The sequence below is a fragment of the Loxodonta africana genome, chromosome 27 (assembly GCF_030014295.1).
Source record: "Loxodonta africana isolate mLoxAfr1 chromosome 27, mLoxAfr1.hap2, whole genome shotgun sequence".
In the NCBI taxonomy this organism is placed as follows: Eukaryota; Metazoa; Chordata; class Mammalia; order Proboscidea; family Elephantidae; genus Loxodonta; species Loxodonta africana.
The window spans coordinates 38,814,576-38,828,902 of NC_087368.1; the positions used below are offsets into that span (position 1 = coordinate 38,814,576).

The following is a 14,327-nucleotide window of genomic DNA, read 5'->3' on the forward strand; positions in this document are numbered from 1 at the left end:
CCCTTCTGTAGCTTCAGGATATCTGTGCTGGGGATTTGCAAGTGAAAGTCCATATGTTTGCCATATACAGTGCCCCAGGGTTTTTAAACCTGTAAATCAGGGCTTTTCTCTGAAATTCACTGAAGTAAAATCTAAAAGCAAGCTGTAGAAACTTTAATTTTTAGGTCAGGCTCAGTGTGTTTCAACATGAGGAGTAGGAAGAAACACCAAGACACTAGGATATATTCAACAAATGTTGACATGCAACACTTGGAAGTAATCTTTGAGCTGGGCTCTTTTTAAAAATGTGGAGAAAATCCAAATGACCAGCCCCTCAAATGACCTGGCAGATGAAATACAGGCTCTGTGAAAAGTGTTTATAGGGAAAATGTGGTATATGTACAAAGAATGGAATATTGCTCAGCCATAAAAAGAAGTGAAGTCCTGATGCATGCCACAACATGGGTGAACCTTGAAAACATCATGCTGAGCAAAATTATTTGCTCAGGAAAGAACAAGTACTGTATGATCTCACTTATATGAAATATATAGAAACCAAAGATTATTACTGGTTACCAGGAGTAGGAGGGAGGGGGAAAGGGAAGTTTTTGCTTAGGGGGCATCGCGTTTATACTAATGGTGGTGGAATGATTTAGAAAAGGGTAGTGAGAATGGTTCCACAGCTCAAAGAACGTAATCGGCGTCACTGAATTGTACATAAAGAAATTGTTGAGATGACATATGCTTTCTTATGTATATTTTCAGCACTTTTTTTTTTTTTTTTTTAGTGTTTATAGGACTGGGGTTGCTTAGCCTATAGAAGATATTGACATTGCCTCCTTTACATATGTAAAGAATTTTTATAAGGAAGATGACAAGGCTAAAAAAGAGAAAAATTGTTTTAAATTAAAGCAGGCAGAATTTCAGGGTGCAGAGAGAGAGACCACCACGGTGACTAAAGGTAAAGACAACCCTCTAAGGAAATCTGAGGGCATCCATCTCCAGAACATTTATAGAAAAATTATCTTCTCACTCCTTTAAACATCTCCCTTTGTGAGATAAGAGGTTAAATCCTTTGTTGGGTTTTCCCTCTACTCTGTGGTTCTGATACGTGTCTTCTTTTTAACAAGCACAGTTTGATTTGGTGACTCCAGCCATGTCTTGGTAGAAGGAAAGAGCTTGGCCCTCAAGGTCAGACCATCATCAGCTCAGCCCCTCATCAATCAACGTAACCTTGGACAGCCTACTCAACTTCAGAGTCCTCATCAATAGAGCAGGAACTACAGGGACACCAGAATGTGCTAAGAGTGTAAACTAGCCAGTCCAAGAGATGCTTAGCCTCTTGTAGTTCAAACAGTTTCCTTTCAGTTCAAAACAGTTTTTTTCCAGGTAAAAATCAGTCATCCAGCCTCTTGGCCATCTCACCTATTGCCATCTTGGAAGTATATAGGGAAGCTTCTTGTGTCATCATGGCTGCAGGGATGTTTTAGAGCCGAGCAGTGTCCTCTGGGTCTTTCCTTGTGGGCCCCCTGTTTATCAGGTCATTTCTCTCCCTGTGGGTTCCACAACCAATGTCTAAGGGCTGAGAACTGGTAGACTACTCCCTGTCTGCTCAGTCGGAACCCAGTACCTTTCCCTCAGGCGTCACCTTGGCTCTCACTTCCATTAGATCACTGGTCCCCAAAATCCAGCCCCAGGGCAGCTACTTCATTCCCACAATAGATACCCCTGGTAAGTTCACTTGCCAGCATCATCAGTCATTTTTCTTGACCCTGCTTCTAGAGGCCCAGAGCCCCTGGAGCCCCTCAGGCCTCCTTCTGAAGCCACTCCTGTGAGTGGCTGCCACATATTATCAGAGGCTTATGGGGGCAGGGGCTACAGGCAGCCCATGAGTCTTTTTCTCCTGGATTCCAACTGAGAAACAAGCAAAATCCAGCTTTCTCCTCAACTGATCCAATACCCTTCCTACCCCCTCCCCACTCCACCTTGGGATTAGAACTTGGAAGGGGAATGAGAAGCCTTAAAATATACATCTAACCGTGTCTTCTTTCTGGGCACCCTTTGTCCTCTCACCTTCTTGCTGACAGGAGAGCCAAGCTTCCAGTTCCATCTTCCCTTCTGGTGGAGACCTTACTCACAAAAAACTGGCTTTTGAATGTGGAGTTTTAGCCTCTAGAAATCCCTTCTCTCTTCCCATGACATCTGGCTTTCAAGACTGGTGACATGCTAATGAGGTCATGGAGTCTGCTAATCAATGTTCTTTTGGTTCTGGATCTATTTTTTTCCTTGGGACAAAACCCTTACAGCTCAACCTAAGAAACTGAAGATGCAAAGGAAGATTTGGGAATAAAAGGAAAACATATGGGGACATTCAAAGTAATGTCCCCATGACACATACAAAAGGCAGTCTGCAGGGTGGAGGGCTGGAGGCAAAGCACCCGTGGAAAAGCAATTCTGATTTCCAACAGATTACTTAAAATACATTATGCCCAGATACATGTATTGCAATAGTTATCTAGTTTGCCTATAAGAAATTCCATTCTATAATTTTTTTTCAAGTTACAAAAGTTTCTCAGAATTCTCCACTGATTTCATCATTTTCTCAATAATCTTTTTGAGTCACTGGGTATATTTGGTATTTGGGTGAAGTTGCTTTGATATTCAAGGTCTCTTTGAAGTAGAAGAACGTATTCTTCAGGCAGCCTACTCATTTCTAAATGCCAAGTCCAGGTTCCCCACAGGCTGTAGAAACCAACTTCCCTCCTCCTCTTCCCCCAAATTCAGCAGGGAGCTTCCCATTTCCTATTCAGGTAACATGCATTTATTTACTGTTGGCTTTACTAGGAAGTAAAGATGCATTGCATTGGGTAATTCTGCTGCAAAAAGACCTTTAAAGTGTTAAAAAGCAAAGAAGTCACTGTTGTGGATTGAATTGTGTCACCCCAAAGTATCTGTCAATCTGGCTAGGCCATGATTCCCAGTATTGTGTGAATTGTCTACCATTTTGTCATCTGATGTGATTTTCCTGTTTTGTAAATCCAATCTCTATGACGTGATGAGATGGGATTATCACCAGTTAATGAGGAAGGACTCAATCTACACAATTATATTGTGTCCTAAGCCAATCTCTTTTGAAATCTAAAAGACAGAAGTGAGCAGAGAGACACGGGGACCTCAAAGCACAAGAAAGCAGTGCCAGGAGAAGACTGTGTCCTTTGGGCCCCAGGGTCCCTGTGCTGAGACGCTCCTAGTCAGGGGAAGATTGATGACAAGGACCTTCCTGCAGAGCCAACAGAAAGAGAAAGCTTTCTGTTGGAGCTGATGTCCTGAATTTGGACTTCTAGCCTACTAGACTATGAGAGAATAAATTTCTGTTTGTTGAAGTCGTCCACTTGTGGTATTTCTGTTATAGCACCACTAGATAACTAAGACAGTCACCTTGAGGACTAAGGTGCGCCTGACCCAAACCATGGTATTTTCAATCAGCTCATATGCATACAAAAGCTGGACAATGAATAAGGAAGTCCAAAGAAGAGTTTATGCACTTGAATTATGGTGTTGGCAAAAATATTGAATATACCATGGACTGCTGGAAGTACAAACATCTGTCTTGGAAGAAGTACGACCAGAATGCTCCTTAGAAGCGAGAATGGCAAGACTTTGTCTCACTTACTTTGGACATGTTATCAGAAGGGACCAGTCCCTGGAGAAGGACATCATCCTTGGTAAAGTAGAGGGTCAGGGAAAAAAAGAAAGACCCTCAATGAGATGGATCGACATAGAGGCTGTAACAATGGGCTCAAACATAGCAACAATTGTGAGGATGTCGCAGGACCAGGCAGTGCTTTGTTCTATTGTACATAGGGTCACTATGAGTTGGAACTGACTCTACAGCACCTAACAACAACAACAACAACAAAGATATGGCAGTCTACTTCTGTAAAGATTACAGCTTTGTGAACCCTATGGGGCAGTTCTACTCTGTCCTGTAGGGTCACTGTGAGTTGGAATCGATTAGACAGCAATCAGTTTGGTTTGATTTTTTTTTTTTTTTTCTAGAAAGTAGATTTATTCTGTTGTTTTTTAAAGTTTTCATTGGCTAATTTTCAGAAGATTGTCAGGCCTCCCTTTCTAGTCTCTCTTAGTCTGGAAGCACTGCTAGAACCTGTCCAACGTGGGTGACCCTCCTGGTAAATGAAATACTAGTGGCACAGCTTCCAGAATCATAGCAACACCAAACCACCACAGTACAACAAACTGGGCAACATATCATCTGGTTATACATAAGGTTGCCACAAGTCAGAGCCAACACAATGACAGCTAACAAGAACAACAACAAGATTTACTCTTATCAGTGTTCCTTAACCCTGTGAAAACCTGAAGAAAGCCGGTAACCCTCTCTCTAAAAAAACGTGAGTGTATATCAGATATCAGGAGTCCACCGAGGCCTATCCACAGACCCTGTGTTAGCTAAAACCCAAACTTAGCATTTATTGTCCCAGCCATCATAGAGATGAGAGTGGTATTAAAGTCAGCACATGAGGGAGAAACCATGTAAGCTTACAACACAGGGCAGGAATTTACTAACCCTTTGCAGATTGAAAATACGTACCTATTTTTTCTTGGCAATGAAAATATTCCTTGATCTACTTAATAAATATTATATGGCCAAATATTACTAAGTTATATCTGAAGCCGTGGTGGCTTTTGATAATGACAGTCATGTATTGTGTCACCTGGGTGTCAGGTCCACGTGCATATGATTCAGGGCCTTCTGTGAACTCTGGGGCCATCACTTAGCATTGTTATGATTCTTGGAGCTCAACTAAAACTTGAGGTATATCTTGATAACCTTTAGGGTTCCATTCTTTAAGATTCTGCATCAAGTATCCCTTCTTCCAATTTTCCTTCCCCTGTCGATAGCCATCTTAACTAACCGAGTAAGGGGCCCTCCTCTGAGCTCTCATCAACCACACACGTATGTATGTTGTTCGTCTGCCATGTTGCAATTACCTGGTCAGGTGTTCCTCTCCCAACCACACCATGAACTCCACCAGGGTAAGGACAGTGGCACACTCACCGCTGAGCCCCTGTGGCCCATCAGCAGGCCCAGAACACAGTAGGCACTCAATACTTGTGTGCTGAATGTGGACTAAATCACAACTGAGTAGTTCTTCAAAAGTTCTGTGATGTCTCTGGTAAATATACAGGCGTGAAACCCAGACTCATCGCGTTAAGCAGCCCTCATCTTTTGGATTAACTATTTTAGCCTTGCAAATAAGCATTTCACAGTCTCTATGTCCAAGGAAGAATTGGTCAACATTCAACCATTTCAAGAGGTAGCATATGATCAGGAACCGATGGTACTGAAGACAGAAGCCCAAGCTGCACTGAAGGCACTGGCGAAAAACAAGGCTCTAGGAATTGACAGAATATCAATTGAGATGTTTCAACAAACGGATGCAGCACTGGAAATACCACTCATCTATGCCAAGAAATTTGGAAGACAGCTACCTGGCCAACCAGCTGGAAGAGATCCATATTTATGCCTATTCCCAAGAAAGGTGATCCAACTGAAAGCAGAAATTATCAAACAATATCATTAATATCACGCGCAAGTAAAATTTTGCTGAAGATCATGCAAAAGCAGCTGCAGCAGGATATCGACAGGGAACTGCCAGAAATTCAGGCTGGTTTCAGAAAAGGACCTGGAACCAGGGATATCATTGCTGTGTCAGATGGATCCTGGCTGAAAGCAGAGAATACCTGAAGGATGTTTACCTGTGTTTTATTGACTATGCAAAGGCATTCGACTGTGTGGATCATAACAAACTATGGATAACATTGTGAAGAAGGGGAATTCCAGAACTCTTAACTGTGCTCATGAGGAACCGGGACATAGATCAAGAGGCAGTTGTTCAGACAGAACAAGGGGTACTGCATGGTTTAAAGTCAGGAAAGGTATGTGTCAGGGTTATATCCTTTCACCATACCTACTCAATCTGTATGCTGAGCAAATAATCCAAGAAGCTGGACTATATGAAGAAGAATGAGGCATCAGGATTGGTGGAAGACTTATTATGAACCTGCATTATGCAGATGACACAACCTTGCTTGCTGAAAGTGAAGAGGACTTGAAGCACTGACTGATGAAGACCAAAGACCACAGCCTTCAGTATGGATTGCACGTCAATATAAAGAAAACAAAAATCCTCAGGACTGTACCAATAGGCAACATGATGATAAGTGGAGAGAAGATTGAAGTTGTGAAAGATTTCATTTTATTTGAATCCACAATCGACACCCGTGAAAGCAGCAGTAAGAAATCAAAAGACGTGTTGCATTGGGCAACTCTGCTCCTAAAGACCTCTTTAAAGTGTTGAAGAGCAAAGATGTCACCTTGAAGACCAAGATGCTCCTGACCCAAGCCAGGGTATTTTCAGTTGCATCACATGCATGTCAAAGTTGGACAGTGAATAAGGAGGACAGAAGAATTGACGCCTCTGAATTGTGGAGTTGGCGAAGAATATTGAATATACCATGGACTGCCAAAAGAATGAAGAAATCTGTCTTGGAAGAAGTACAACCAGAATGCCCCTTAGAAGCAAGGATGGCGAGACTGTGTCTTACATACTTTAGAGATGTTGTCAGATGGGATCAGTCCCTGGAGAAGGACATCATGCTTGGTAAAGTACTGGGTCAGCAGAAAAGAGGAAGACCCTCAACGAGGTGTATTGACACAGTGGCTGCAACAATGGGCTCAAGCGTAACAACGGTTGTGGGCATGGCACAGTACGGGCAGTGTTTCATTCTGTTGTACACAGGGTTGCTTTGAATCAGAACTGACTCAACAGTGCCTAACAACAGCAACATGTCCAAGGAATGATTAATTAGGCCAAAGCTAAAGAAAAGCAGTGAAGGCAATTGTGGCTCAGTGGTAGAATTCCCACATTCCATGAGGGGAACCGAGGTTTGGGTCCCAGCCAGTACAATGCATGAGCAGTCACCACTTGTCTGTCACTGGAGGCTTGCATGTTGCTGTGATGCTGAACAGATTTCATCCGGGTGTCCAGACTAAGACAGGCTAGAAAGAAAGGCCTGGTGATCTATTTCTGAAAATTAGCCAATGAAAATTGTATGGATCACAACAGTCCAATCTCAACCAGTCATGGGGATGATGCAAGACCAGGCGTCATTCTGTTCCACTGTGCATGGCATTGAAATGAGTCAGGTCCAACCTGATGGCGGCTAACAATAACAAAGAAAACAAACCATAGTTAAGATGAACTGACAAGTTTAGTGTGTTAAATCTGCTGAGCAGAAATGATAAGGGAAAGTTTCCAGTAAGAGTTTATAGCCAGTTGCTTGTTTTCTGGCTAATTTAGAGCGTACTTCAGCAGTAGCAGCAAAAATGCTTGATAAATAAATCCCAGTTCCTTAGGCTAATATTTAACCCTCTGCAGCCTTATCCAGGCCTGTTTCTCAAGCACCTCACACTCCACATCTGAGCTTCTTATTCTTCTAGCTCCACTTATTCCTGTAACTATGCCAAGCAGTCTCGTGTCCTGGGTTTTATTGGTCTTGCTGCTTCCTCATCAAGAATGCCTGGCCTCATCTTCATATATTAAAATTTCCCTCATCTTCCAAGAGCCTGCTCAGAGGCCATTCTTCCTGGGGAGCTTACCAGTACCCGCCTGTGAGGGAATTCCTCTTTCTCAAGCATGTTGGGGGCACCAGGCACTTCTCATGAGGCCCTCATCGTTGATCCTCAATGAGAACCAGAAAAAATAGCCATTTCCCTTTTTACCTTCTGGGTCCAGTGGACGCTTTTTCTTTTATCAATCCAGGGATTTTTTTTTTCATTCCTATGTCATCTATTTCCTTCTAATAACCTTTCTGTGGACATCTACGTTCAGCATTTGTCCACTTACAAACCATATCAAGTAAACTTGATGCACAAACATGATAAATAATGGAAGAATGCAGTCACGTGTCCTTATGTGGTAAAATGTTGAATGACTAACTGGATGAAATGCCATATTTCCTTTTTGTCCTTGGCAATGTGTTGTTCAGTCATCGATTCATGAGTTATGAGAAGTTTCATCTAGGACACTGTGATCCGAAGATGCTCAGTCTGAGATTTCACTTTTATAATCAGTCTCATTGTTAGAGTCTAGAGGGCTGCTCTCCTTTGTTTGGCATCCATCTTCTGAGTCATCTAATAATCCTGAAACATTGTTCCCTGTCCGCTTTCTTATTTTTGCCATCATAAAAAGCTTTTAATTCTCCAGTGTGTGCAATGAAAGCTAAAAACAGACTCAAAATAGCAATAATTTATTTTACTATTGAATCATCCTTCTAGGCAATTCCATCATTCTTCTGTTTTCTTATTGCCTTGGTCTCTTTCAGCATGGTTGGGAATAATTGATGGGTAATGGTGATGCAGTGGTATAGAGCTCAGTGGCTAACCAAAAGGTCGGCAGCTCGAATCCACCGGATGCTCCTTGGAAACCCTGTGGGGCAGTTCTACTCTGTCCTATAGGGTCACTATGAGTTGGAATCGACTTGATGGCAATGGGTTTGGTTTCGGTTTTGGTTTTAATGATAAAATCGTTCCCAGGATGATGAAATAGCAAAATGTGTCAAGAGAAAGGAAAAATAAGATTACAAAGATCCCATCCTGAATCTTCAATTTACAAAAGGGTCCAATGAACCCGTGTGGTAATTGCAGTGGAGAAGTTTTATTCTGTTTTAAAAATAAGCAAATTTTCTCTTTGTTCTTTGGGATATCTCTAAGAAAGAATAAAAGCCATGAAGCAGCAAGCCTTACAAACAGAACAAGTCAAAGAGAAAACTAAAATTGGGTCCAGTGGACCCTGATGGTGCACCAGAGGTGGCCTTGGTAAAATTCCGTATACATCTGTCCAACTTAAGGTCAAGAATAGAGGAAGAATCACAGTCTCTGTGTCTTTCCAGAGCTTCCCAGGCCTGGCAATGACCTTGTTCATAGGATAAACTTTGGACATACTCACTGAATGGATAATAGGAACAGTGGATGTAATTTGTAAGCTGGAATTGTAATTATTAAGGGACTGTCACATAGCATCCATTACATATGTACAAGGACCTTGTACCATCTCAAAGTCTTTGCCCTTTACCCAGAATACTGTTCTCTCCCTCTCCCTTTTAGCTGGGTCACTATTACTCACAGTGAATCCCAGCTCAAATATCACTTCCATGGGAAAGTCTTCCCCAATCCCCAACTCCTTTGGTTAAAGTATCCCTTTATGGGCTGATAGAAGCCCCTGACTTCTCTCCATTTACCACCACGACAGTTCATAAAGCTCTATATGAGTATGTGTCTCCTGCACTAGACCCTAAGAGCCACAGGGGCAGGGACTGGCCAGTTTTGCTCAGCATTGCATCATCAACACCAGCACAGAGCTGCCCATGGTGGGCACTCAATAAGTATTTTGTGAATGAAAAACCTGATTGAATTCAAACAGTTTTCTGAGTACAGATGCTCCCCTGCCTGAATCCATTAACACAATGCTAAAGTGCACACAAGGAGCCCTGGTGGTGCAGTGGTTAAGCACTTGGCTGCTAACCGAAAGTTTGGCACTTTGAACCCACCAGCTGCTCCATGGAAGAAAGATGTGGCAATCTCTTTCCATAAAGATTACAGCCGTGGAAACCCTCGGGCACTTCTGCTCTGTCCTATAGGGTTGTTATGAGTCTGAATCAACTCAACCGCAGTGGGTTTGGTTTTGCTCATGTGTGTGTTTAAAGATGCACACGATTGACAAAATAAAAGTAACAAGTAAAAGCCTGTCTGTAGAACGCAGATCAGGTGGGAGAGCTGTGACTTTCCTGGACTGTCTGTTCTTTCACTTAGGTTATTAGGAACAAGAAACAGCATGACTGTAACTGAGGGGTCTGTATCTCATTGTTCTGACTTTCATGTAGGTGTTGGGTGATTCATCCGAAACTGACATCAGCAGTGAGGCTCAGCACCCCAGGACCAGCACAAACACCACGGAAGAGAAACTGAGAAACAGGTTGTATGAGTTAGCAATGAAAATGAGTGAAAAAGAGACTTCTTCAGGGGAGGATCAGGAGTCCGAGCCCAAGACAGAATCTGAGAACCAGAAGGAAAGTCTGTCCTCTGAAGACAACAGCCAGAGTGTCCAGGATGAGCTGAAGAAGGTAAGAGCTGTGAAATCACCCACATACAGCTCAAGCTTCTGTAGCTGGGGTGGTGAGGAAGGGCTCTGTATTTGTGCAGAGATGTGCTGAGTGTCAGAGACTTTCTCTAAAATGCGCATCCATCTGTACTTGGGAGTGCCCAAGAAAACTCTACTTGATTAGTGCCGGGTGATACAGCTGGGGAAACAGCAGGGTCCTACAGATGTCTCCCAAGGCTTCTCGTCTCCAAGATCCTTTGTCAAGACGGCCCTTCCATTTCAGTTCTATAGTTAGCGCCCATGGGTTCTCTCACTGGTTGAAAAAGCAGCGTTATTTCCCACTCCACCCTCTCCTTGAGGATTTCTGGCCGTGGGCTGAGATCATGTAGCCTACCCTTCATTTAACCCATGATGAAGGATCATTCTTTGATAGAGAGTCTTTGTGTTAAAGATGGCCTTCCGGATCATTTCTCTTTGGAGCTTTCAGACTTTTGTTTGTTAGTTTTAGCCCCAGAATCCTTTTTCAAACATGACCTATATGGAATCATGATGTGACAAACAGATAAAAATATTGCTGCCCTTAGGATCCCCAATGCCCCAAACACTTGATCTTCAGTCCCACCCTCCTCCTTCAGAGCCAGCCCCTGAGTACAAAGGGATACAGTTTGAAAACCACATAAGCTAGACCCAGCCCCTCAGTCAGTTCCTGGCAGAGAGGCATCCCAGACTCCCTCCCTCCTTCCCAGGTCAGTGCCCTGCCCTCTGTCTTCCAGCACGTTCCTGGGTTTCTTCTACAGCTTTTCAAAGCACATTCATGCTAGACGTGGCCACTTTAGAGTCAGGATATCCTGCTTGCCTACGATGGAAGAGGAAGACACTTACTGTTGAGGACCTCCTATATGCCTGGTGCTTTCCATATGTTAGCTCATTTGATAAGACCTCAATCCTTTGAAGTAGATGAAGCCCCTTTTGCAGATGAGGATACTGAGGCTGAGTCATTAATGTATGTGCCCAAGGCCTACACCTAGCAAGTTTCAGAGCTAGGGTTGGAACACAAAGCTGCTTAGCCTCAAGCCATAGGCTTCTTTCTATCTTTAGTATTCTCTGCTTCTCCTGTAACTCAGATAAAGTTTTGTCTGTAACATCCAGAGTTCTTTGCACACGTGGTACACTCAGTACTAAAGATTCCATTTCACCTTTAGAGTGATGATTCTGGTAGAGAAAAATCTCCCAGGATTTTTCTTTATTCTGAGGCTATGCTATATAAGCTAACAAGTTGCTGGTGGCCCCCACACATGGGTGAATGAGCCTCTCATCTGCATGGCTGCAGAGCTGGGATACTGTGAGGAGCCGTGCAAATGGGGAAGGACCACAGGTGGCCAAGAGTAGCCCCAGAGTGAAGTAGAGACCGTCCCCGTGGCTGAGCCCCTGAACTTTCCAACACCCTGGAGTTTCACTCATTCCCATGGCCCTCCATCAAGTCCTCACCCGTAAATCTGCTGGGCCTTCTATGTGAGGACAACACACATCTTTACCCTGGTGTGTCTGTGGGCTAGAGAGCTGAGATTGGCTTCCATAGGCAGCCCTCTGCAGCCCCTCACCTGTTGCTTCACCAGTGGTAAAGGGCTCTGATCCTCTGTTTCTTGAACCGGAGCCACAGAACAGTCACGTTGTCTGCTGGAGCCCAGAGTCACCTGGTCACTAAGAACATCACGTTATGTCTTACAATGGCCCTGTCTCTGACTGGCTTTGCTGCCCCATGGTCCCAGGGCATGCCAGGCCACAAGGGGTCAACACTCACAGGCCTCGCCTTCAGGAGACACAGTGCCAACTTGAACTGTACTTTCCTGGCACAATGTGAACAGGGAAAGGAAGAAACACCGGGGGGAGTGGGGGTGTCCTGGGGACTTGAACAAGCTCCCCATCCTGCTCCGTGTCCTCACTGAGCAGGAAATTAGGAAAGTCACTTCTACTCAAACCCGCACATGTGTCAGTTCCTCAGAGTTCTAGTCCTTTGAGCCCAGTCTACCGTGAATCAATGAATTAAATATTCAAACGGACATCACCCTTTACATGTAAAATTTATATAGAAACAAAAAAGATAAGTAATATATATTTGTCAGGCATGGGCTACTCTGGTTAAAGGTGAACAGAAATATAGGTTTATATATTGACTGTATTTAGAGACAGAAGAGTATAGAGATAGGCGTCAGGATTAGACTGAGTTTGAAACACAACCATGCAATTTGCAAACTCTGTCAACGTTGGTTAGTTTTTAACTCACTGCCACTACTTAGAACAAGCCAATGTCGTTTCTTGCCTGTTCACTATGCACCACCTCCTAACTGGTCTCTGTGCTCCCCCAGGCCCCTTTTGACCCCTCCAATCCTTTCTCCACCCTGTAGCCCAAGCTGCTCTGCAGTCCCTGTACTCACCCCCAGCATGTCAGCAGGCCCGCATTGATATTGTTTTTTCATTGATTCCTAGGACCCAGCCAGGTCTTCTCATTGGTTAGAATAAACACATCTTGGTCTCATCTGTAAAATGGGGATAATCATACCCCATTATGGAGTTGCGAAGATTGAATTGTGCAGCATATGGTTTAGCACATAGCAGGAACCCAGCAAATATTAATGATCACATCCCTTTTAACAGTCTCACAGAAGATAAACTTCACATTCATGAAATAACATCTCTTGGCACCGAGGCAACAGCTTAATCCCTATTTCCAGTCGACACTTGCAGTGTCAGTCTGTAGACGGGTGGCCACATTTGGTGCTTCTTCATGTGATGCAGACTAAGTGGGAAAAATGCTGCGTCAGACCCCCCAAGCTCCCATCTTTAGGATCAGAGTAGCTGTGACTTCCCCTGTGATCCAACCATAATTAGTTCGCACAACACACACAGAAATACAGCTTTGTATATTGAATATTACTTAGAGATGGAGCAGTATAGAGATAGGTTTCAGGATTAGACTGAGTTTGAGACACAACCATGCAATTTGCAAACACACAGCGTGCTTGGCGAGTGCATCTGGACTAAGGTAACTGTTCTAGAAGTTGTCCATGGTTCTCCTTAACTCTTGGCAGTGCACATTGACCAGAAATCCAGTTGCCTGAAGGCTTGCTGTGAGAGGAAGATCTCCACATTCTATACCAAAGGCGGGCTAGAAGTACTCAAGAAATAACACCCCTCAGGAGCAGTACTTGGAGCCCTCGTGGTGTAGTGGTTAAGAGCTCAGCTGCTAACCAAAAGGTCAGCAGTTTGAATCTACCAGCCGCCCCTTGGAAACCCTATGGGGAAGTTCTACTGTGTCTTGTAGGGTCGCTATGAGTTGGAATTGACTCAACAACAATGCAATTTTTTAGTTTGGTTAGGAGCAGTCCTCAGTGACTGATGGGAAGAGTTTATAAACACTACAGGTCCTTTGTCCTGGAGGAGTGGGGTAGGTCTGAGGTTTAAGCTGTATACTGACTCCAGATTTAGCCCTAGGCACCCACAGTGATAAATTGCTTGATAAGACAGTCTTTATTGACTCTGTTCCCTTCCCTCTCGCTTCCCCACCCTCTACACTGTGTCTTGGGATAACCTCCCAAATAAGTGCCCTGCACTGAAACTCATGTCTTGGGATCTGCTTCTGGGGGTAATCAGACTAAGGCAGTACCCAAATAGGAGCAAATGTAAAGTTCTCAGTTCACCAATAGTCACTTCAGTGTTGTGAATAAGCAGTGAGGAGATCCAAGTGCCAGTGACTGCTAATTCCCCTTACCTTGCCAAGAGGAGCCTTGCCTTATACCAATAGAGCTTAATCAAACTCCACGGGTCCCTCCTGCCTCCACCACTGACCTCGTTCGCCCGGAGCCCAAGCAGAGGAGTGTGCACATTTCAGCAGACACAGTGACCTAAGAGGCAGCTCAGTGACATCAATATGGCATCTCATCTAGGAACTGAAGCCCTTGAATCCTAACCAGCAGCAGTGGAACCTCTTTAGAGACGCAGTTTTTCCTGATTGGTGTCAGCCTTTTGCTGTGGACTGACTTGTTCCTACATTTGGGTTAAATGCCTCACTTTGACTGGCTGTTGGGACTCAGTGTGATGATTCCAGAATGGTCATTGCCATCTGAATTTTATCTGGCTGACAAACAAGCTGGTCGACCTTAGGGC

General features: G+C 43.9%; 1 protein-coding gene across 3 annotated transcripts in view; it reads left to right on the top strand.

The window, feature by feature from the left end:
• Nucleotides 1-14,327, top strand: part of MYRIP (myosin VIIA and Rab interacting protein) — a 296,021-nt gene that overhangs the window by 238,802 nt on the left and 42,892 nt on the right. For all 3 annotated transcript variants that reach the window (XM_003415694.4, XM_010595490.3, XM_010595491.3), the window contains one exon: nucleotides 9,946-10,185. In XM_003415694.4, the coding sequence (XP_003415742.2) occupies nucleotides 9,946-10,185 (240 nt within the window). The remainder of the gene's footprint in view (nucleotides 1-9,945; nucleotides 10,186-14,327) is intronic.